The sequence below is a fragment of the Polypterus senegalus genome, chromosome 1, assembly GCF_016835505.1.
Source record: "Polypterus senegalus isolate Bchr_013 chromosome 1, ASM1683550v1, whole genome shotgun sequence".
NCBI classification, from domain to species: domain Eukaryota; kingdom Metazoa; phylum Chordata; class Cladistia; order Polypteriformes; family Polypteridae; genus Polypterus; species Polypterus senegalus.
Window position 1 is genome coordinate 329,264,931 of NC_053154.1, and position 25,376 is coordinate 329,290,306.

At 38.4% G+C, this 25,376-nt stretch overlaps 1 protein-coding gene across 4 annotated transcripts in view; it reads right to left on the reverse strand.

Annotated features, from left to right (window-relative positions):
- The window catches only part of march8 (membrane-associated ring finger (C3HC4) 8), a 197,247-nt gene that overhangs the window by 104,466 nt on the left and 67,405 nt on the right, over positions 1-25,376 (reverse strand). For 3 of the 4 annotated variants that reach the window (XM_039737926.1, XM_039737909.1, XM_039737917.1), the window contains exon 2: positions 19,783-19,966. In XM_039737926.1, coding sequence (XP_039593860.1) covers positions 19,783-19,884 — 102 coding nt within the window. In that variant the 5' untranslated portion in view covers positions 19,885-19,966. Of the gene's footprint in view, positions 1-19,782; positions 19,967-25,376 lie in introns of those variants that run through there. The other variant, XM_039737933.1, reaches the window with a different exon arrangement.

Sequence of the window (25,376 nt, forward strand, 5' to 3'; positions counted from 1 at the left end):
GGGGAACCCTGTTTGTAAGGGCTTGGGGCACCTTCCTAGAGAGAGATGAGTGACAGGGATCCGGGTTAATTAATGGGGCGTGATAAAAAGGGGTGGTGTGGCCGGAAGGGGGAGTTGCAGAGACTGGAGAAAGTGAGGAGAACAGCATAAGGTGTAAAGAAGGGAAGTAACTGTTTTTAAGGACAAAGGTGATTAGTCTTTGTTATTTTGGAGGTGTCCCCGTGACCCAGACAACGGGCGGTTGTAGGGCACCGTTTATATCGCGGCATATTGAATAAAAAGCCAGTCGGCATTTGGAAGACTTCCCCGGACAAGCGGCTCCTGAGTGTGTTTATTCGACGGGACGTCACAATATCTTTTCAAGTTCTATTTAGTCCATATGTGTCAAACTCAAGGGCCGCGGGCCACATCCGCCCGGCGTGTAATTATATTCGCCCGAGATCATTTTATATACTGTATTATTGTTATTAAAGCCTGGGTATATGAAGCGCTGGTAACACAATAAACTACAGATCCCATAATGCAGCGCTTCAGCTGCCTTGCCGAACACTTACCGCGTTAATCAAGTCTACCTTATGATGCTGCAAGTTATTGCGAAGCTAGAGTTATTGCGCACTGAGTTTGCACGGCGCTTTGGTGACTTTGAAGAACAAAAAAGTCCGTCTACATGCGGCTCGAACCTTGTGCATGTTTGGTACCACATATCTGTGTGAGAAGCTCTTCTCAGTGATAAAGACTAACAAAACAGCACACAGGAGTCGCCTCACTGATGAGCTCCTGCAATCCATCCTGAGAATCTCCACAACACAGAACCTCACACCAAACAGAAACGAACTTGTGGCCAAAAAAAGATGCCAGGCGTCCAGCTCTAAAATGACATATGAGCAAAGACAACTGAATGATTTGATTTGTTATTGCACGTAAGAGCGGGAGTCAACCGTTTTAACAAACAGCGTATTGCACTGATACAAAATAGCTGTGTGTGTGTATATATATATATATATATATATATATATATATATATATATATTTGTGTGTATATATGTATGTGTGTGTATATATGTATGTGTATATATGTAGATATATATATGTATGTATATTTATGTGTGTGTGTGTATATATATATATATATATATATATATATATATATATATATATATATATATATATATATATATATATGACAACAACACTCATCACTCACAACAGTGACAAAACAATTACATTGACAATCAGGTTACGTTATTTTCAAAATGTTTCCTTTTCTTTTCATTGCTTCTTTAACACACTACTTCTCCTCTGCGAAGCGCGGGTATTTTGCTAGTAAAGTATAAATCTAAAGATTATAAATTTGCAGAGAGTTGGAAAATCATACATTTAATGTGTTCTGTGTGGTGATCTATTGCTGCTTGCCGCTGCTGTCAGGTCCAGCTTGTAGCGATTAAAAACTGGGATGACATTTACGGCGGTCTGCTTTAATATTAATAATAAAGTAAACTACGAGGTTAAAGTGGACATTTCGAGATTAAAGCCGACATTTCCACTTTAATCAGAAAATACACGTTTTCACCTTGCCCTTAGTTTTTTTTTTCTCTGTGGCTCAAATACAGCGCTGTGCATTAATTTGCTGTTGTGAAGTTGCAAAAAAAAAAAAAAAAAAAAAAGACAGCACGAAACTTGGTATGTGACGTGTCATTACGATCGTGAATATGTGACACTACATTATAAATATAAAAGCACCACGAATGCATCTGTATGTCAGCATTTTGCTTCACCACATCAAACCATTCATCAAACATCAAAGCGCGCACACTGATCTCGTAGGATCTGCATAGCGGCTTTCTGTCACCTGTAGACAGTAACCAGAGACTCTGATGTCACGTTACAACTTCTGAACACTATCTGGAATTTGTCTCTTTTTGGGATTGTTTTTCCGGAGTCCTTATGCCTGAATGTAATTTTTGTGAAAAATACTAAGAATCAAATCCATCATTGATATATTTGTGTTTCAAAGTCCCAAATTTCATCCAGAAATTCATAATAGCCTGAGATCAATTAACAGCAGCAACCTGTCAGTATTGATGAGCACACCACTGGCACTATGAATTAAACAACTGCCTGGAGCAGACATGAGCACTTCAGGTTACCATCTCAGTGAGTTTAGAAGAAAGACCTTGACAGTGAACATGATTGGCTTGAGATAGATTGGGACAAGAGCAGAGCTAGAATGTGTGGAGTGGAAGCAATCTTTGTTACCATCCACAATAAACTTAGATAGTGTGCTCCATGGTCGTAGTTTTAGACCCATTTCTCATATATCCAAGAATACTGATTAAGAAGTGCTGAAGTTGGCAAGCAGCTTTAATTCTTACAAATAAGTGCTTAAGTAAGTACGCAACAGACTAATGTATCTGAGCAACTTAAAAGTTACTTTACCCTGGTGATTATTATTTTGCAGACCACTTGACTCATATTTGTGGACTACTGGTGGTCCATAGATCACACTTTGAGAACCACTGACCTACAGCAGGGCAGCACGGTGGCACAGTGGTAGCGCTGCTGCCTCGCAGTTAGGAGACCCAGGTTCGCTTCCTCGGTCCTCCCTACGTGGAGTTTGCATGTTCTCCCCGTGTCTGTGTGGGTTTCCACCGGGCGCTCTGGTTTCCTCCCACAGTCCAAAGACATGCAGGTTAGGTGGATTGGCGATTCTAAATTGGCCCTAGTGTGTGCTTGGTGTGTGGGTGTGTTTGTGTGTGTCCTGCGGTGGGTTGGCACCTTGCCCAGGATTGGTTCCTGCCTTGTGCCCTGTGTTCGGATTCAGCGGGTTGGAAAATGATGACCTAGAGCAGCAGTGGCCATCTTCAACACAGACTTTGCCACATATTATCACACTTTGTCAACCTAGTCTCCATGCTGAAACTCAAAGAGAGACAACAATGCATATCTAAAGTCATTTGGGTTGAGAACGGTGGATGCAGATCAAGTTATAATATAAACTTAGTTTATTGATGCATACAATCATATTGTAAAAGCTTACTTTCATGAAGCTACGCCTTTGCTTCATGAAAGCAAAATACATTTTTGCTTGTGCAGATACTTATCCAGTGTTTTTAAGAACAATGAAAGACAGCCTTAAGCATTAGAATTCAAATAGCTAAAAGCTATATAAAAAAAATAAATAAAGGCAAATGTCTTATGTTATAACAAACGTGATAAATTACAGGTACTTATACCGTCTTGTTCTTTTACACTTCTCAAATCATGCTTATTATCAGTATATGTAACATTTTTAACATATTCTTCCTTGATTTGTATTGTATCTAAGCATTTCCACATTTGTCCCACAAACCTTGATATGTGCTTATAAATGGCCGACTCAGGGAATAATTAGTTATTATAGTGGAGTATTTGTATATAAGAGTCACTTGTACTTTTAAATGATCCAAAAGAGAATCTAGTAGAGTAGACTTTTACATAAAGAGTATTGCCAGTGCTGTATGAGAATCCTCTGGAGACCCGGATGCAGCTGCACCTTGCCTGCCAAGTGGCAGGTAGCTTGGTACTGAAAAAAACAACTCTCACAACTAAGAAGATAAAACGGCCAGCTACTGGGCACTGATTCAGCCTAATGAAGAGATACACCAGAGATAAACTGTGAGCTAGACCTAAAGGAGTTCCAAGAGCACATCCTCACTTGCATTATCCCAGTTTAACCTTATCTTTAAATGGTGCATAAAGAGATAGCTCATGGCACTGATTAAAGTGGATTACATTTTCTGGGAAAAGTGCACCTGATTTATTTTTATGTGCAAAGTAAACTGTACCAGGTTAGAACATTCCCTTAAAACACTCACCTTCAATATGCTCACCTTATTAAACACGTCTTAATTTTAAATGCACCTACAGTAAATCATTAGAATGCAGACACAAGGAATCAAGAAGCCTAATCTTAGTATTTTCCCTCCCACCTTACTTTTCAAACTTGCAATGATATTGCACCTTTGCTCTGGATTATTTGAACTCAAAACGTACCAGGCAAATATTCACTTTCTTTTTTCTAGGGCATTTAAAATCTAACTTAATATTTTTTGATTGGGGGGTTGTTGGCCAAAAGATAAAGACGCCCTGCGATGTCTGGGTTGTCTATAGGCCTGGTATCATTTTGAACCCAGGTCATCAATAGTCATGACAGGGGTGGCTACAGTGGAGGACATGTCCAACAGGACTGGTCTGTCAATAAGTGCATAGTGCAGTTTACTCTGCAAATTAGTGTCCAAATAAAGAAAGTGCAGTGCACTCCTCAATCAAAAGAGTAAATAATCCAATAAATATTTCAACAAAAACAAGTGCTCAGTGGGAGTTAAAAGCAATCAATAAATAACAATAAAAAACAAAATTAAAAATCAAGAATAAAACATTTGAGACAAATTGGGTTCCTCCTATACCATGTCACCAGTGAGCCACAGTGCTTCTCGCTTGTTACTTTCAACCATCGTGTCTCCAGTGTGGGGTTGAGTCACCAGCAAGCACGGTCCTCCATTAAATAGCTTTCAGCTGAGCCATCTCAGTCAGTCACCGGCTGGAATGTTCAAAGTCTGACTATGTTGTCCCACCACCTTCCAACAATGACCACAGGATGACCCTTGCAGCCCTTTGGCTTGCTGATTAAGGGGCCTCCTCCCACTCACCTTGCCTACCATCAGCTGCACTGGCTCACACTCCCAAACTACATTTTGCTTCTTTTTAAACTTCTCTCTAGATTTCTCTCAACTCTTTCTCTTTTCCATCCATCCTTGATCTTCTTTCCTTTCCTTTTTTCAATCTATTTTTCCTATCCTGCTCAGACTCTTTATAACCTTTGTAGATGCAGATTGTCAATGAAAAACAGCTGAGATGATTGCACTTGCATGTTAACAAGCAATCAGCTTAATTTCCTCATTAAGCACCCCGCCGTGATCAGCCGGGGCCGCAATTTTATTTAAAAACTCTGGACAGCCATGGACCCCAAATGCACCTTACCACATGCCCCACAAACTGGTCACTTTTACCCCTTAAAACACAAGGGACCACATTCCAATTCAATTTTTTTTTTTTTTAAAAGCAGTTTCTCCCTCCCCCTATCTTTGTATAATAACTATATTAATAATACCATTCTTAAAATGGACCACTTTGTTGCATGACTGGGTGCTGCAAAACATACTGCAAGACCTGCACAACATTGATAATTAAACACGCTATTCTATCAACCACTGAAATCTGGTAATTACATTAACTTGAAAAAGAATTGTATGCAGATCAAAAGTCTCCAATGTACTGAAAGGTTTCACAGACCTTCCCTCACAGTAGCTCTGAAGCTGTACGTTATTTTGTGAATAGAGGTGAAATATTTGCCTTTCTGGCCCTAACTGATGAAGTGTCACATGTTCGCATATAATGAGCGATAGTTAATCTCTCTGATAACAGTTTATGAAAGGCTAAGTTTGTGTTAGCAAATCAGGTTGCAAACTGGTATCAACAGTTTTTAAAGTGTGATCCCATACCGCCTGTTATCCATAGGCATGAGTCAAGTGGTCCACATGATGACATTCCTTTTATCAGAGCAAAGAGTCATTTATATCGATTGAATACATCAGTCTGTCATATAGGTATTTACATAGGATGGCATGGGTACTGTTCAGCCTCACTGCTACAGAATGAGCCAAAAACCCATCTAAAACTACCGCCCTGAACCACACTATTCTCAGCAACACACATACCTTCTTCACTCAGGTGAAATTGATCATAACGTCTCAGTTTTAAGATCAACAAATTTGTAGATTTTCTAATTTCAGAACTTTGTACAGCACGATATGTTTGAGAAATCTCAATGAAAATTGAAATGTCTTGACAAATTTCCTTAAAGAGTAAGAATGACAAATTTAAACAAAACTGGTTTCATGTGGATAAACAGACAGATGGACAGACAGAGCTAGTACAATAGGTGTGTCTTGCATTATACTTTTCTGTTAATTTTTACTGGAATATATCAAATATTTATGTACATGTTTTTAAATTGGTTTTAAAGATTTTAATTATCACTACTCAAAATTTTCATTGTACCATCCTTGGTGTTCCAGATATTTACCAGTGGGTACACTAACTATAACTAACTGCAGTTTACAGGAAAAAAGTGTTTTTTGTTATTATGGAAATGACAAAAAAAGTTAGACTTCATAAAAAAACTAATGCAAAACTATCAAGTTTTCCAAATTTACTATAAACATAAATCTCACACTACTGCCTTTTTCTGAAAACAGAAAAAATTACCTAATTAAACACTAAGTCGCTGATGGAGAACTTGGTCGGAGTAAAGGGCTACAGCCACAGTACCATTTACAACTGTTTATACTAATCCTGAAGTATCTTACTTAACTCAACATTTGAAAACAAATGGAACAGAAAAAAGTGAAGGACTGTGAATGAATAATGTACTCCAATTCATAAATCACTTGAATGATACTGTCAATATGGCTATCTAGGACTGAACGCGAGAACACCTCTAACTACTGTTAACAACTTTTACTGCAATGTGTAGTCTCTTCCTACTCCAAAGGCCTTCTGCTGTTAAACTATCTTCATGGCTGATGGTAACTACAGATCACAGTTGAAATCCAGTGCTTTGAATCTCAAATCCAGCAACAATGGATTACAATGTTAGTATTTTTAAACAAACACTTTTACTAAAGTATAAGTGGTAATTGTAACATGGAATCATGGTTCTAAGTGGCTGTTGGCTATATGCTATATTTTTGACTTAATTACTTGGTCTGAAACACTAAGTATCAGTTAGTTGGGGCAAAATTAATACACAACAACAAAAAAATATCTACTATACATATATTAAATTTTATCAAAGGACAAAAATTTTACAAATGTGAGAAGACAATTTAGTTAACATGTAGCATTTGGTTAGCTAATTTCTATTTTGTCCCACTGTTTACAGTGTTATTCAGAAGACCTTATTTGCACTCAAGGTTGTTAGCCTCTTCATTCATATTATCCGAGAGCTCCAGATTCCTGTAAATTCGAGTGTGATTAAGTGCTTCCTGATATCTATTAAACAAGGATATCCACAGAAAATAAACATTGCTGAAAGGAGTGGGGGCCACATGCAAACCAGTATTTATCACTATGCTGCCACTATTTAGATGGAAGGGTTCTCCTGGATTAATGCAGCAGAGATGAATGACTTCCCATGAATCGTCTTTGTTCAGAACTGAAGTAGTGGAGTACCTCTGGTGTATCTCAGGATGAAAGATATATGTTGACATTATACTTTTATCCTCCAAGAATTTTTGAAAATGATGTAAAAACATTACATATTTGTAAAAAGGACATTAATATGCACAAAACATTTTTAAAAATGCCCCATTTGTTCATTGTAAGGTCATTCTGACTTAATTTTCAGAAAGCATTTGCATCACCATTTTGGATTTTGATGAAACTTGGAATATGAATTACACCTACATTTCAGAGCTTAGAAGTTATGTATCCATTTTTTTTAATTCCTTGTGAGATATAGGCCCTTCTCTTCACAGCAGAGTGTAAAAATGATAGTGTTTTCATCTGAGCTGTAACTTTTTTGCTAATAAAGTTTCCTACATGACTCACCTTAAGCGCAACGGAAAGCTCAAAAACGGTACTAATGGTATGGTCAATTTGAACTTTTGCTCAAGTCTAGGTCTCCATTATCAAGGCTGAAGTTCATCACTGACACTGCATTTCCCACCACATTTTCAGATTATGACGACAATGAAAGTATTAGCTTAACAAGTCACTTTTATCTACTGAAATACATACGCACGGGCACTACTTGTATGTGAAAAACTGACTTGTTACTTGATTCTCTTCCACAAGATAACCAACCCAAAATTGTAAAAGTTTGTTAAAAAATGCAATTATTGAGCCCCAAAAAGACTTGGGTCAGGTTTGGACAAGGGGGTGGGGGGTTTGAGAAAGGATGCTTTTATTCACTTAATTGGGAAGACAGTACAGTGTTCCTGCTATCAAAACTAAAAGTGTGTAATTTAAGGGGATTTAGGATCTATGAAGCTCCGAACATACATAAAAATTAACAGAAACGACATACCAATCCCACTCTCTTTTGTTCCTCTCATTTCTTAAAACAGTCTAAGGTGTAAATACGTGTACTCTTTCAAGCTTTCCCATGAGTTATAGTTGGGTCATAAAAATTTGATAGGAAAAAAAGAGACAGCTCATAAGAAAACACTCTAAATTACAGTTTTTATGCTGTCCTTGATGAAGGAATGTGTCTATATCATACACGCATATTTTTAAAAAAACTAGGGGGCTCCACCCCCTGCTTGCTTTGCTCGCCCACCCCCAGGTTTGGTTTACCAGATATAAAATTTAAAGAGATTGTTAGTTTCATGGGAAATGTTACATACGCATTATTTTCACTTTTACTTGAAAACTTTTGTTATAACAATACTTGTCCTTTACTTCCGGCCCTGGGTGTGGTTAAATCTCTTTCTCACATGACGTTTAATGCTGCTCGCGTTGTCAAGGTTTTGGGGGGAGGAGGGGGGTATGGCTGAACGCAATGCTAAGGAGAAACCGTCGGATCATTTGCTATCTTTCTGCTGCTGTTGGGCTGCCCGTCGATCATTTAAAAGCCTGTACAGCAGCTGTCCTTTTGACACTTTGCGTTGTGAAGGGGGTTGGGGGGATGGTGACTGAAAGCACGGAAGAGGAAGCAGTCGGATCATCCACTGGGTTTCTGCTGCTGGCGAGCTACATGTTTTGCTTCTCGCTGGGAGCAAGTTAGGCATTTGTATCGTGCCAACGTTTTTTTGAACCTTTCGAATTCCACTGCTTTCATAATCTCTAAACTGCTCTGCATGTGTATAGCGCTACTTTGTCTTTTACTCTGTCTTTTAATTCTGAGCCCGATTGGATGTGCTTTTTTTCCCCCCCAATTCCACTTGTTCTGGGCTGATTATTATTTTCCTTATTTTCTGAATTTGCACCTAGATTATTCTTTTTTGCATTTTTTTCTCTCCAATGCTTTTGAGTCACTTTTCTCCGCACTGCTTTCTTCTTCGCTTAGTTGACTATGTTTCATTTATAACGTACTGTCCTTATACACTTTATATGCACTGAGAACCCTGGATCTGTGTGTGCTCAAAGCCTTTACAGGACTGAGTGTTTTGCTGCCTGTGGTCTTATTTGATACTAGCAAAATACCCGCGCTTCGCAGCGGAGAAGTAGTGTGTTAAAGAAGCAATGAAAAAGAAAAGGAAACATTTTGAAAATAACGTAACATGATTGTCAATGTAATTGTTTTGTCACTGTGCATAACAAAACCTGGAAATATAAATAAAATGTGTTCCTTTCAGCAATAACAAATCAAATCATTCAGTTGTCTTTGTTCATATGTCATTTTAGAGCTGGACGCCTGGCATCTTTTTTTGGCAATAGGTTCGTTTATGTTTGGTGTGAGGTTCTGTGTTGTGGAGATTCTCAGGATGGATTGCAGGTGCTCATCAGTGAGGCGACTCCTGTGTGCTGTTTTGTTAGTCTTTATCACTGAGAAGAGCTTCTCACACAGATATGTGCTACCAAACATGCACAAGGTTCGAGCCGCATGTAGACGGACTTTTTGTTCTCAAAGTCACCAAAGCGCCGTGCAAACTCAGTGCGCAGTGCGCTCAGTTTATCAGCAAAGTGCGTATTTGGGAACACCGTAGTGACGACTTGGTTTAACATTACTTGGCAACAGGGTTGCACTGGTGCATTTGTGTCTCCCATAAAAGCAGCTTCACTTGAAATCACTTTGTGATTGTGCACGGGTAAAACGTCCGCTGAAGTGTCAGATTCTTATTTAATTCTTCTGCTTTCTGTATCTTCTGCATTGCATTCAGGTTACCCTGATGTTTTGTTTCATAGTGCCGTCTTAGATTAAATTCTGTAATTACAGCCACATTAGCTCCACAAATGAGACACACGGGTTCAGTAAACATATACTCAGCCTCCCATCGGTTTTTAAAGGCTCTATTTTCAAAATCAACTTTTCTCTTCAGCATCGTGTAAGCTAGCTTCGCAAAACTTGCAGCATCATAAGCTAGACTTGATTAACGTGGTAAGTGTTCTGCAAGGCAGCTGAAGCGTTGCATTGCATTATGGGATCTGTAGTTTATTGTGTTACCAGCGCTTCATATACCCGGCCATTAATAACAATAATACAGTATATAAAATGATCTCGGGCGGATATAATTACACGCCGGGCGGATGTGGCCCGCGCCCTTGAGTTTGACACATATGGAGTAAATAGAACTTGAAAAGATATATTTTTCAAATGTGATCGCAATTCAGATAGAGTTGACGCGACTACAGCCTGCATGCCTCAATAAGTCATCCTCCCCTCGCCCCCCTTTTTACCGTTCATCTAATGAATACACTGAGTATGGCTTTACCAAAACAATCATTGATGGCGAATAAAGTATCCATTATTCGAGTATGTAGTTCGGGATATATATATACATATATATATACCCGCAGATCGCAGCGAGAAGTAGTGTGTTAAAAAGCTAGAAAAGAAAAGGGAACATTTTAAAAATAACGTAACATGACTGTCAATATACAGTATTTGTTTTGTGAGTGTTACTGAGTGTTGCTGTCATCAAGGATTTGATTATCATTATTTCTTTCAATCAGGTTCGTATTTGTAGGATGTGTTGTGTTCAAGTTACATTCCGTGTTTGTCAATCGTTGTAAAGATGACAGGTTTCATTCATCGATTCGTTTCTTACTGCATCAATAAACAGCTCGTCTTCTTCTTTATCTGAGACCTGACACACTGCATGCACGGGTTTTTTACACTGTCTTCCTTTAGCGGGACATTGACTTTTCCACCGTGTGCTTTGTTTCCGCAGTAGCTGGATTTATGAATATGCTTATCAGGCGCTTTATATTTTTGCTGCCTTTTCAATTGTGTAATTCGGTTTTGTTCAGCGCCTTTGGAACTGTTGCTTTTATCTGTGCACTCGTCAGTTCACGTGAGCCGCTCGGTGTACATGCATCGAAGGTTCCCAGCTGTGCTGGTGCCATCTCGTGCTATGTCCATGGCTGTATTTAATGTTACCTTAGTCCTGGCACTTAAAACTTTCTCTCGCAGTTTCGCTGAGTTTGTGTCAAACACCACCCTGACCATCTCATCTTCCTCTCCATAAGCACAGTCCTTCACCCGTGAATATTTAGTGGGAGTTTGCTATTGGATTGCCGCTGACGGACGGCCTTATATGGGCAGGCACTAAATTACAAACGCCAGCGGTAGCTTGTCTATGAACTTAATTTAAAGTGTAGGTTTACATTGTGCTTTGTTTCCGAAGTAGCAGAACTCATGAATATGGTTGTATATGTCACTCGCTCGCTTCTTATTGTTTCGCTGCCTTCTCAATTATATAATGCATGTTTTCTTAAGCGCTTTTTTGAGCTCTTCCTGGTTTTCTATGTACTGCGTGATTACGTGGGAGGCATGATGATGTCACACGAAACTCCGCCCCGCCGTTCAAGATCATCTCCATTACAGTAAATGGAGAAAAACAGCTTCCAGTTATGACCATTACGCGTAGAATTTCGATATAAAACCTGCCCAACTTTTGTAAGGAAGCTGTAAGGAATGAACCTGCCAAATTTCAGCCTTCTACCTACACGGGAAGTTTGAGAATTAGTGATGAGTGAGTGACTGACTGAGTGACTGAGTGACTGAGTGACTGAGTGACTGAGTGAGTGAGTGAGTGAGTGAGTGAGTGAGTGAGTGAGTGAGGGCTTTGCCTTTTATTAGTATAGATTGGTTGTAAGTAGGACGTGTCTTGCAAGAATCTCATGTTCTACGTCGACGCAAGACGGTCCTGGATCAATCTCTTGGCACAAAGTCTCATGTTTAAGGTCTGCCAGACGCTCCGTGGCCAATCTCTTTCGTTTCGCAGGTCTTAAGTGTCTTCCGTGATCTTCACGTGAAGATCACATCTCGTCTCCCTAGTCGATTTCTCCCAGGATTTTTTTTTATAATAGAGAGAAAAAAAAAAAACTACTAAAAAATGTTTTTTGGGCTCTGGGAGGAAAGTGTTATATATATGCCAAGTTTTATTTTTAAAATAAAAAAAAAATGCAAAAGCCATTTGTTCAATTAAAATAGTAAATAGTAGTAGCAGCTTTATCTGTTCTAAACAAACAAGGACATGAAGAACAAATGATATTTGAATGCATATTATTTACAAACTTGCATTGCTTTACAATTATGTACATGATGGTAAAGGTTGGGAAAATGAACAACCAGATGGGATGTCAAGTACACAAGATATACCCTTGTCCCAGCAAACATACTGCTCCTCTACTCTATGTATTTTGTGTTCAGATACAGTAGCTTCAAGCTGCCAGTTAAGTTCTACAGAAACACAAATAAGCACTGGGGATATGAGTGCTGTTTACCTTTTGTGGATGCCCTTATGACAGATTTAGATGTTGATAGGTAGCCTCCGCTTCAAAACCTCCTGAACTCCTACCTCTCTTTCCAAGTTCATAAATGGAAATGGCAGTGATGAAGGTGAATGTGGCATAGGCGGACAAGTGACAAAGGGTTCCTGACAAAGGATTCCTTGGTTTAAGCAGAAAACTGTAACTAGAGAGTTGTTGTTGCCTTTGAACCACCCACTAAATTTCTTAAAGAAGTCATTATACACATAATTTGTCAGTTACTATGCTGGCCGACAGACAGCATGCCTCCCTTGTGGTTAAAGCATCTGACCGTAAATTGCAGGGTTGCCAGTTTAATTCCTACCACAGACTCACTATATAATCCTAATGTGGCTTTTGTGATAAAATCAGGAATCAAAGGTTAATAGTCTTTCAGGCTGTTCTGTCTCTTACTTACAAGAATGGGAAAGAAGGCAATACTTGTGCATGGATTACATAAACTTATGCAACAGACATACATGGGAAAGATATAGAAAATCTAAATGATAATTGTATTTTTTTGCTTTTTTGGACAACTTTTAGTTTTTGTCATTCTTCACAACTCTGTGTACTTTCTTTAATATTCACCTACAGGGTAAGTACTCTCTCATGAAGAACAGAGAGGTTTCAAAAGACTGAACACTGTCCACTGTGGTCTAGCACACTTCTTGAACCCATGTTGAATAAAGGAGGAATCAAAATGCCAAAAATAAGTTAAAACTACTTTAACTACAGTTGTGATGCTAAACTGGTCAAAACCAATCACTGACCACAAACAGATATGTGGCCTTTTAAACAGGGTTCCTGGTCAATTCTAAAAACTAAATTTCGGGAGGTGTGGGGCATTTGGGGGACGAAATTCATAAGTTCTATGATGTAGCAGAAAGGTGGCTTTAAATCATATCCCTATACCTGACAGTACCCTAATCATAAGGAACACAGACTTAAATTCTTTAAATGTGAAAGCTCTGTAAATGAAAGAATAGTTTCCTACAGATCATCATCTTCTATTTTTACCAAAGTCGGTTAGTTTCCATAAACCCCTAAGGATGTTTTTCCTCCACTATTAATAGTCCTGGGCACTTTTTAGGATGAAACTAGGGCTGCATAATTGACTGTACATTAATCCAGATTACGATTATGGCTGGCACAAAATACCTGTTTAAAGTATTGATTACAATGTGCTCTGTTTAGGAATGTCAAAAGAAATGATACTTTCAATACCATTCTTGCTTTTTTTTTTCTTCTAAATATAAAATATCAGTAGTATAGAATGACAGTCAGTACTGCCATCATGCGTGACTACAAGTAGATGAATTACTCCAGAAGGTAAAGTAATAGTTGAGAAAATTGTGCCAAAGAACTACATACAAAAAATGGCTCATAGTGATGATGACACAGCACCATGTTACCACATGTCAAAAACAGACATCATGTGTGGAAATCATTTGTCTGCAAGACAAGAGTATTTCAGCAGGTGACTGCGTGAATTGTGCATATTATTACTTTAAAAAAGCCAGAACACAAACACAAGCTTTCTTTATTATTACTTTAACCTTTAGTTTGTTTTTAACCAGTTAATGATATACTATAAATATAAATCTAACAATAGTATATGTTACAAACATAAGAGTAACTTTCTGACAAGCCATATTTTAAAGGCATGTTGTTAGAAAAACAACTTCAGAGAGTTTAAATTAAAATAATGTGAATTACCTTGGAATTCACTAATTCAACAGTACATACATACATAGATACATATATATATATATATACACACACGCTTGAATGTTTATGCTTAGTAAGTAATGTTTTCAGTTATTACAGAGAACATACCATGTGTGCATTTATCCTCCAAGTTAAATTAGGTACTCCATATTGATATCATCCTTTATCAACCTTATGCTGAAACCCCTTTAAGATTATAAAATTTCCCCCATTTGTTGTTACACTTCTACACGTCTACAACATATCAAAATTAAAGCTCTGTATTGTATTTTGAGGTTTATGAATGCCAATACTAGTTTTCTTAAAAGATAGCTGATTGATCGATTGATTGGTGGCTCTAAGGCTAGTGAACTACGCCAGCAATCGGAAGGTTGCCGGTTCGAATCCCACACATGCCAAAAGTGAATCTGCTCTGTTGGGCCCTTGAGCAAGGCCCTTAACCTGTGCTTGCTTCATCCTGGGTATGATGTTAATTTGCATCCAGTCCTCCAACTTAAAGGGAAAACTTGGGAGCTGGTGGCAGGATTGGCCACACTGTTCCAGTGTGGTGCTGAGGTGTGACCTTCTGCACTCGGGTTTCAATCCAGGTGGTTCATCAAGTGGCAATGCGCTATCACGATGGGTATGTCAGTATTTTAAAGCTGCTCTTACTACCATGACAGTGTGGTATAGTGGTTAAGGCTTTGGACATCAATCCCTGAGAATGTGTGATCAGATACTACAACTTACACATTCTGACCACGAGCAGGTCGCTTTACCTCAGAAGAGGATTACTTGTGTTCTGTTTTGTGTGTTGTATTCACCCCATTTTTCAACACCGATTGCATGCCCAGCCTAGCCTACCTGGAAGGATGTCTTGATGTCTCTTTCTCTCTGAATTAACATTCCCAAATTTAAAAAAAAATTTTTTTTAGGAGTTTTTTTCCTGTCAAAAAACAGGGCCTGTTAAAGCTCATCAAGGCATTCCTCATGTGATTTTGGGCTATACAAGAAATAAATTGCTTCTATTGTTTTTGCCGTGGTATTGAAAGGTATTGAGTATCATGACATCCCTAGTTCATTTAGAGATCAAGCTTTCCCATTTATAGTAAATGATTGTTGTAACTCATTACAGATGCATTCACTAAGCGCAAGAGGCAAATCCAAGGAACTCACAATATACAAGTGACTGTACTGCTCTCTAAAAATGTCTTTAAAGCAACACCCTCCAGAAAAAGCGACACATGTAAGTAATGGTGAACCTATGACACCTGACTTTTTTTTTTCTTGTAATACACTTTAGTATCAGAACGAAAACAGTCAACTGTAATAAGCAATTATTTTGTTTTCAACTAGGGGGCTTTGCCCCCTGCTTGCCTCGCTCACCAACCCCTGTGTTTGGTTTTCCGGATATACACTTGTAAGATTTTTTTTTTTCTTTGAATTGTTGCTATTTCATTAGTTTCACTTTAATTTCAGAACTTCTGTAAAAACAATATTTGGAATCTTTCCTGTACCAATATGCTGAACCTTTTAAATGAGGTCTGTAAGACTTATGTTTAATGACTTTGTACCATAATTCAGGATAGGTTTCTCTGTTTGGAATTTCAGCACAGGCAAAACGATCCACATCATCAGCAGTTAATTTTTTTGCAAAGTAACCAATAGATGCATTTGAGTTAAACTAATTTCCTTTTGTTTTCTGTCAGTGCGATCTGTGCTATCTTTTTTTTGATACTGTAGCGACTGATGTAATAAAGTGTCACAAAACCTGTACTTTAAAAATCGCCAACTGCGTAACCCCAAACACAACTTTCTAGCACCCTCTCCAACCCCTCCTCACACGGGTCTCGCCTTCCCCTTACCGCATCAAACAGCAGCCACCTTTCAGTATGCCGTACTGTACTCTGCCCTCGCACGAGCGGACCTAACAGTCACTTAAAACAAAAAAGGCTTCAGCTTGGCTGGGACACTACAATACTTTCGCCTGTTACTGCTTTCACATTCTGTACCTTTCTCTTCATATGTATCGCGCCTTGGGTGTCTTTTCTCCACACTGCTCTTTCTTCTTCGCTAAAGGCAAAGGATCTGAGAGTGCCACGTGACTTCACATGACTGAATGTTTTGCTGGCTGTCTATGGTCTTATTTGATAAGAAGGGTGTGTCTTGCGAGAATCTTATGTTCCACGGCCCTGCAAGATGCTCTGTTGTCAGTCTTTTTTGTTCTCGCGGGTCTTTAAAATGTCTTTCTAGGACTTCCAAGAAGATCACGTCTCGTCGCCTGGCTTGTACATTCCAGGATTTTCTTTTAAATATAGAGAGATAGCGATACCATCAATCAAAAACAAATGCTGTGCAAAACTTTGGAATGCTGAACACAAATATTTGCATAACCATCTAAAAGTCAACCATATAGTCTAAAAGAGAGTCTCAAGCAGCATCAAGTCCCAGTAATATCGGGTCCGTGACACTGGTAAATGTTCATTATTTATTCATGCTAAGCAATGTCTGTATTGAGCAGGCTATTGAACGCAGTTTCAGAAAACCAGTCATCCTGTTTTATTCATCAACAGACTGAATACAACTAGACAATGAAGGTTTTCAAAAATAATCAACACCCTGGGTAAGAGATTCCTTACCCCTTCTAGCCTCCATTTTTCTGAATTTGCACTGCCTTTACTTTATTCCAAATAATGGACAGAAATGGAAATGGATCTGAACTAAGTGGCATTTTATGAAACCGTAACTGATTTGTGGTTGAGTAGAACTATGGAAGCATTTCTGAGCATAACAGTTCATTATACTGATGAGGAATTTACACTGAAAAGCAGATGCTTTCAAATAGCATACTTTCCACAAGAACGGAAATGCAGCTGCTTAAGGTCTGAGAGTCGCACTGGCAGCCTGAGGGTTGAAGGAGAAGCAGCAGCAAGTAGGCATGATTATAGATAATGGGGTGAACGTACTGAACATTGTTGCTATCAATGATTGGACTCATTCATAGACTGCAATTAGTAGTTGGTTAAAATCCTGTAATATTTAGGCTAAGCCTAAACATTGTGCATAGCATGGTGTCTATGCTTTTGTAATTTGCCATATCTTACATACTCTATGTAACAGTTAATTGCCTGATAATGTGCAAATACTGTGTAAGTGTGAAGTGAACCTGAAAAGTATTTAGGCAGCGGTGTTTTTTTTATTTGACAGTGCTATATATGAATTCTAGTTCATTATATAAATAACATAAGAGCAGCAGCATCTAATTTTTTTTAGGTGGTTCCCTATAAAACTACTAAATAGTGGCTTCTACTGTACTGTATGTATACAGCATATAAAGTTGACAACAAAAAACATTGTATTGCTGTGTTATTAATCAAAATGAATAATTGCATTTACAATATCAAGTGAAATAATGTTCAGTTATGAATTTTGTGGTAATCATACACTCCTACGTGAAAGCCATTTTTTTCCATATCACTTGACACCACCTCCAGCCACATCACTTTTGGTCTCATTCCCTTCTTGGTGTACCTCTTATTCAATCACCCTTTGCCTTTCACCTCACGTTCCCAAACAACCATAGTGCATTTTTCCTCCTTTAGCACAACACCTGTTATCACCTGATATCACCTCCCCAAGTCTTATACCTCTCATTCATGTTCCTCTCACTTTGTGACAGTCCACTCATCCACCGGATTCTTCTCATGGCTGTTCTTTTAAGCTTTGCTTCATGAGCGGTTTTCATTGTCCAAGTCTCGCCCTCATAAACCACACTACTTTTCTGTCAGCTTTCATAAACGTTGCACTTCAATGCTAGAGAAATATTTTTATATATAAGGGGGGAGCTAACAGAATTTGTTTCATGCACCTTTCATCCTCTATCACGGTTATGCCTTCACCTCTGTTTGCATTCAACAGATCCACCAAGTAGTAGAACTTCCTTACTTTTTCCAAAACATCTCCATTGCCAATATCTAAATTTACACTTACATAGTGAAGAATGTGGTTCAATTCTCCCTAACCAATTAAAAGCAAGCAAGTCCAGATCATTAATTCTGTAGGTTGTTATGAGGTCTATAAAATGTGTCAGTTATTACATTTTTCTCCCACCTTATCAGTGCCAACAGCCAGATACAATTAGTCATCTACAACATAACAACAAACTCAAGCTGATGGAAACTGCCATACACTACCCTGCTGTCTTCTCCTCCTGCGTTCTGTTTGTATCACTATTAGCCAGTTTAGCTACACCGCGCTGTGGCCAAAATGTCCCTGTCTACATTAAATAGATAAACGTTATAATAGAAAACTGACAAGTTACCAGTGAGTGGACAGAAAGATACTTGTTTATTCCAGCTGGAACAAACCCTGTGAGAGCTTAACGGTGACAAAGGAACATAATTTGTGTAGGCATTACAAGACGACCTACCTAAACTTAAAAAGAAAACCTTCCACTAGGCTGTGATGGATGTGTGTCATAAGATGATTTGTGAGCTAGCTTGTTTTTGGGGAGAAAAAAAAAAAACACACACACACATACACAGAAGGCTTGTGCGGATTATCTTAATGTTCAGCATAACATACTGTATACAGTACATGCAAGGCAGCATTCTCTGTGCATCTGTGTCTACTGATAACAGTGCTATGCACTTCATGTGTTCTGATGCCATAATATTCTATTGGGAATACTGCTATCCGACAATTCTGTCAGTAGCATAAGGGGAATTATTTCCATGTTAATTGTTTGAAAAAGTCATTTAAAAGATCAAAAGGTTAACTGTGAAATGAAGGTAAAAAAACACACAAAGCTTGTGGTACAAAATTATTTTGGTACCCAAATATCCTTAATTTCTGATGATGAAAAGGACCTATCATGGTTTTTAGAGCTTCTTAAAAATGAAGCTGTGATAATGATAAAATTTAAATAATTTGGCCACTACTCAAGTCTTACTAAATCGGCTTCTTATAAAGATATATTTTTGAAACAACTGTAAACAATTACAAAACAGACAATGAAATTGAAAAGCTTAGGGTGGATTAGTCAAGTCAGTGGTGGAGATGGACGCTTGTGGTTTCCAGTCTAGATGCTTGACTAACTCCTTACTTCTAGTGCTAACAGCAAAGATGGTTCATACAACAAGCAAAAAACCTCAACACTGATTACAGATTATCAACCATGTTGTAGTTTGATGCAACAAAGCATAAAAACTCAGACTATGGGAAAACAGTACTTTTGTAACAAGCCTTGGGAAGGGCAGGTGAACACAGGGAAACCAAACACAGACTCCACATGGGTAGCTATCCTGAATTGATTAAATGGGTTTCAAACATAATTTAACAGCATTTGGATTTTTCAGTCCTCGGAAACAAGAGGACCACACATTCCCCCATTATCCCAAGCATTGCAATACAAAATTAAAACAACCCTTCAAGAAGAAAAGGCACATTTGGAATAAACATCAAAAATATCTCATTAAAAATAAAATGACACCAAAACTGTGTACATGTTACAATAAAAAAATGAATATTAGAGTTGAAGCGAACTGTCAGAGTGCCTACCTGTTTATTTTCTTTGTCTTTTTCCTTATGTTTTCCACTTGAGCCTCTTGATGAGTTCACATCGCGTGGAATAACAGATATTTGATGCAGGGGCATGTTCATCACAGCCAGCTATTATGTCTCAAAAAGGCTGAACTGCTTCCAAGCTCATCATTGTACACTATAGCATTGCTCCAAAATGTATCTGAAATGACAATAAATAAAAATAAAAACTTCAGGGGATTTCAAGCACTTAAAAATACTACTTCCTCTTCTATAATAATACTTAAGCAGAAATGAGTGCTGGGAAGCTGCTGTAGAAGATCAGAGGTTGAGAAATAGACTAGCAATAAACAATTTTACTTTTATGAACAAGAAATACTGTCTCTTATACAAGGCTTTATATTTAAACACAGAGCCTGAGGTGGTTCCAAACTGCTTTAAAAAGAAAACAATGATCCCGGTACCAAACCAAACCAAACAAAACTCACTGCCTTAGTAGTTACTATCCAGTGGCACTCACTTTCATTGTGATGAAATGCTTTTGAGAGTCTGGCATAAAATTTTATGTAGTTTCAACTGCTTCCAGTGTTTTATATATCATGACAACTAGCGCACACAGGATACCATATTCCTTATGCTTCCATATCTAATAACACAAATTTTATACAGTACCAGAGTACTGTAACTCAGAATTCAATATTGTTGCTCCAGGAAAGCTGATCATCAAACTTGGAGGGGATGCTATCCTTTCTTGAAATTACCATCTTTGATGATCTAAAGCAGGTAGAGCACATAGGTCATAAGGCTAAGCAGCAGCTCCTGCCCACACTACCATAAGTGTACCTGATGTGCATTTCTTGTATATATCTTCAGATGTTGTATTTAATGAGGCGGCATGGTAGCGCAGTGGGAAGCGCTGCTGCCTCGCAGTTAGGAGACTTGGGTTCACTTCCTGGGTCCTCCCTGCATGGAGTTTGCATGTTCTCCCAGTGTCTGCGTGGGTTTCCTCCCACAGTCTAAAGACATGCAGGTCAGGTGCATTGGCGATTCTAAATTGTCCCTAGTGGGTGTGTGTGTGTGTGTGCGCGTGTCCTGCGGTGGGCTGGCGCCCTGCACGGGGTTTGTTTCCTGCCTTACACCCTGTGTTAGCTGTGATTGGCTCCAGCGGACCCCTGTGACCCTGTAGTTAGCATATAGCAGGTTGGATAATGGATGTTGTATTTAATGCATTGTGGTGTATTCTCCACACTTTTTTTTGTCTACTGTTAGTATTATACTACTAACATTACTCTGTGGAAGACACACCAGGTAAGAATTACATTTGACTGGATTATCATGACAAACTTGAAACAGCACAATATTCAGCAGGAGCTGTTCATCAGATTACAAAAAGGTTTATAAAGCTCTTACAAGAGAAATGTCTAACATGCTTATTCATTTTACAGAAACTGGGGAACTGGTGCTTATCCTAGAAGAATTACATGCAGCTTGGGAAGCAGCTCTGAATGGGGCAGTAATCTATTACAAAGCACACACACTCATCCTTTCCCTCATGTGGAGCCAATTGAGTTAACCTGCACATCTTTAGGAAAAGTGAAGAGAACAAGTCTATCTGGTGGAAAACATATGCCGACTTATTGAAGAAAGAAAGAAAAAAAAAAAAAAAAAAAGTATCCGGGTTGGGATTCAATTCCAGGTCTCTGAAACTGTAAGGCTGCAATGTCAGCCACTGCACCAAAGTGCCCCTTTTCAGATTTTCTAAATCTTTGTGTACTTTTACAGTGAATTATGTCAGATACACTACACTACACTACGGCCAAAAGCTTGTGGATACCCGATCACCATTCCAACACCATGGGCATTAATGTGGAGTTGCCCCAAACCACTTTGTGGCTATAACAGGCTCCACTCTTCTCATAAGGATCTCCACAAGATTTTGTAATGGGTGCTGTATTTTTCAATCAAAAAATTAATGATATTAGAAATAACATAGTACATCTCCCCAACACTGCGGAACCTCCTAAACCCCAGTACTCCGTTATAAACAAATTAAATTCTTTCACCAGGATAGATTAAACTGATTTACATAGAATAATCTCTCAACTGAAACCCTCCACCTACGTCCTTGACCCAATACCAACAAAGTTTTTCAGGAAAGTATCAGGTATGCTAATTGATAATATTCTGGACATAGTTAATTCGTCATTAGATACGGGGGTCTTCCCAGACTATCTTAAGACTGCTGTAGTTAAACCCCTACTCAAGAAAAATAATCTTGACTCCTCTGCTTTTGAAAATTTTAGACCCATCTCTAACCTGCCCTTTTTAAGTAAAATTCTAGAGAAGGCAGTCATTATGCAGTTAAATGACCACCTCAATAAACATGCTATTCTTGATAAATTTCAGTCAGGTTTTAGAGCAAATCACAGCACAGAAACTGCACTCAAAGTAGTAAATGACTTGCGGGTAAATGCAGACAGAGGCCATTTATCTGTTCTCTCCTCGATCTGAGTGCCGCATTTGACACCATTGATCACAATATTCTTAGAAATCGCCTTAGTCAATGGGTGGGCCTCTCTGGCAGTGTCTTAAATTGGTTTGAATCCTACCTGGCAGGGAGAAAATTCTTTGTTAGTTGTGGTAATTACAACTCGAAGACACCTGATATCCTATATGGTGTTCCACAAGGCTCTATCCTGGGTCCGCTGCTCTTCTCAATCTACATGCTTCCGTTAGGTCAGATTATCTCAGGTTACAACGTGAGTTACCACAGCTATGCTGATGACACACAGCTGTACTTATCAATAGCACCTGATTTCACCGACTCTCTCGATTCACTAACACAATGTCTTATTGGAATTTCTGAATGGATGAATAATAATTTTCTCAAGCTAAATAAAGAGAAAACTGAAATTTTAGTGATTGGCAATAATGGATTCAATTAGGTTATCAGAAATAAACCTGATGCATTAGGATTAAAAGTTAAGACGGAAGTAAAAAACTTAGGGCTAACTGTTGACTGTAACCTGAATTTTAAATCGCATATTCATCAGACCACCAGGTCAGCATTTTTTCACTTAAACATAGCAAAAGGTTAGACCTCTTATATCATTGAAAGATGCTGAAAAATTAATTCACGATTTTGTTTTCAGTCGACTAGATTACTGTAACGTACTCCTCTCAGGACTACCCAAAAAAGACATAAATCACTTGCAACAAGTGCAGAATGCAGCTGCTAGAATCCTAACTAGGAAAAAAAATCCGAACACATTTCTCCAGTTTTGATGTCCCTACACTGGTTACCTGTGTCTTTCAGAATTAACTTTAAAATTCTGCTTATGGTTTATAAAGCCTTAAATAATCTCGCTCCATTTTATATATCGGAATGTCTGACACCTTATATTCCAAATCGTAACCTTAGATCATCAAATGAGTGTCTCCTTACAATTCCAAAAGCTAAATTTAAAAGAAGTGGTGAGGCGGCCTTCTGCTGTTATGCACCTAAAATCTGGAATAGCCTGCCAATAGGAATTCGCCAGGCTGATACAGTAGAGCACTTTAAAAAACTGCTGAAAACACATTACTTTAACATGGCCTTTTTATAACTTCACTTTAACTTAAAACTGATACTCTGTATGTTCAATTCATCATAATAACTATTCATGGTGGCTCTAAAATCCGTACTGACCCCAACTCTCTCTTCTGTTTCTTTTTTAGGTTTCTTTGTGGTGGGCCTGCGCCGCCACCACCACCTACTCAAAGCATCATGATGCACCAACATTGATGGAATAAAAGCCAGAAGTCTACATGACCATCATCATCAAGACCTTCCATGAGAACCCTAAATACAAAGAGGGCTGTTTCATTTATGTTAGGTAGAATGCCCAGAGGGGACCGGGCAGTCTCATGGTCTGGAATCCCTACAGATTTTATTTTTTTCTCCAGCCGTCTGGAGTTTTTTTGTTTTTTTTCTGTCCACCCTGGCCATCGGACCTTACTCTTATTCTTTGTTAATTAATGTTGACTTATTTTATTTTCTTACTGTGTCTTTTATTCTTCTATTCTTTATTATGTAAAGCACTTTGAGCTACATTTTTTTGTATGAAAATGTGCTATATAAATAAATGTTGTTGTTGCTGTGTGAATTTGTGCCTATTCAACCACAAAAGCATTTGTGAGGTCAGGTACTGATGTTGGATGAGAAGAGTGGGCTCGTAATCAGCATTCCAAATCACCCCAAACATGTTCAATATGGCTTAGGTCAGGTCACATTAGTTCCTCCATATCTGTTTGGATGGACTTGGCTTTAAGCATATGGGCCATAACACAAAAGGGCTTTTCCTAAACTGCTGCCACAAAGTGTGAAGCACCCAAGTGCTTAAAATATCTCTGTATGCTAGTATTAATAGTACTCTTCTTTAGAATCAAGAGACCTAGCCCAAACCCTGAAGAATAGCCCTAGACCATTATCCCTAATCCAACAAACATTTCAGTAGGCAGAATATAATCTGGCAGGCAGAATTCTCCTAGCAACTGCCAAACCCAGAATCTTCCTTCAGATTTCCAGATAGAGAAGCATGATTCATCACTGCAGAGAACACCTTTCCACTGCTCCAGACTCCAATTCTTTACACTACCCGTGTGAACCATTCTACTACCAATTCTTGCCAACAGAGATTGCAAGGCTATATGCTTGATTTTATGCACCTGCTAACAATGAAACACCTGAAAAAAGTAATTTGGTTGGGTGTCAACATACTTTTGGGCATAAATAGTATACTAGACATTAAGCCCTTTACAATAACGGGCGCTAGAACAGTACTGTATAAACATTAGTAGGGACAGCCCATATTAAATAGCAAGGGACCTTGTATGTGGCTGTAATATGCATCACTGTATTGTGTGCCTTTAATTTTCTCTCGCAGTAATACTGGTTTGTATTTCCATAAAATGCCTGTAATTTTCTCTGACAGTAATACAGTGGAACCTCGGTTCACTACCATAATTCGTTTCAAAACTCTGGTCGAAACCTGATTTGGGCGTGTACCAAAGTAATTTCCCCCATAGGATTGTATGTAAATACAATTAATCCATTCCAGACTGTACGAACTGTATGTAAATATATATTTTTTTAAGTTTTTAAGCACAAATATAGTCAATTATACCATAGAATGTACAGCGTAATAGTAAACTAAAATGTAAAAACATTGAATAACACTGAGAAAACCTTGAACCACAGAGAAAACTAACACTGTAAGAGTTTGCGCTATAGCACTACGAACCGCTGACTAAAAAGCACAAGGGAAACAAAAAAAAAAAAAAAAAAAACATTTGGAAAATCCGTAATTTAATAAACAACCAAAAAAAGTAACATTGCAACAATGAATGCATGTGCCTGTGTGTGTGTGTGTCTCTCTTGCTTGTGTCTGCGTGTGTCTCGTGTGCGTGTCTCTCTCTCTCTATTTCTGCACAGGGAGAGACTGAACACATGCGTCCCCGCGCATGCGCACTTCACCAGAAGACACACACACACACAGACACCTGGACGCACATAGGGGTTTTATTAAAGAGGATATGTCTACATCTCAATCAAATGCTAACAAAGCTTGCAT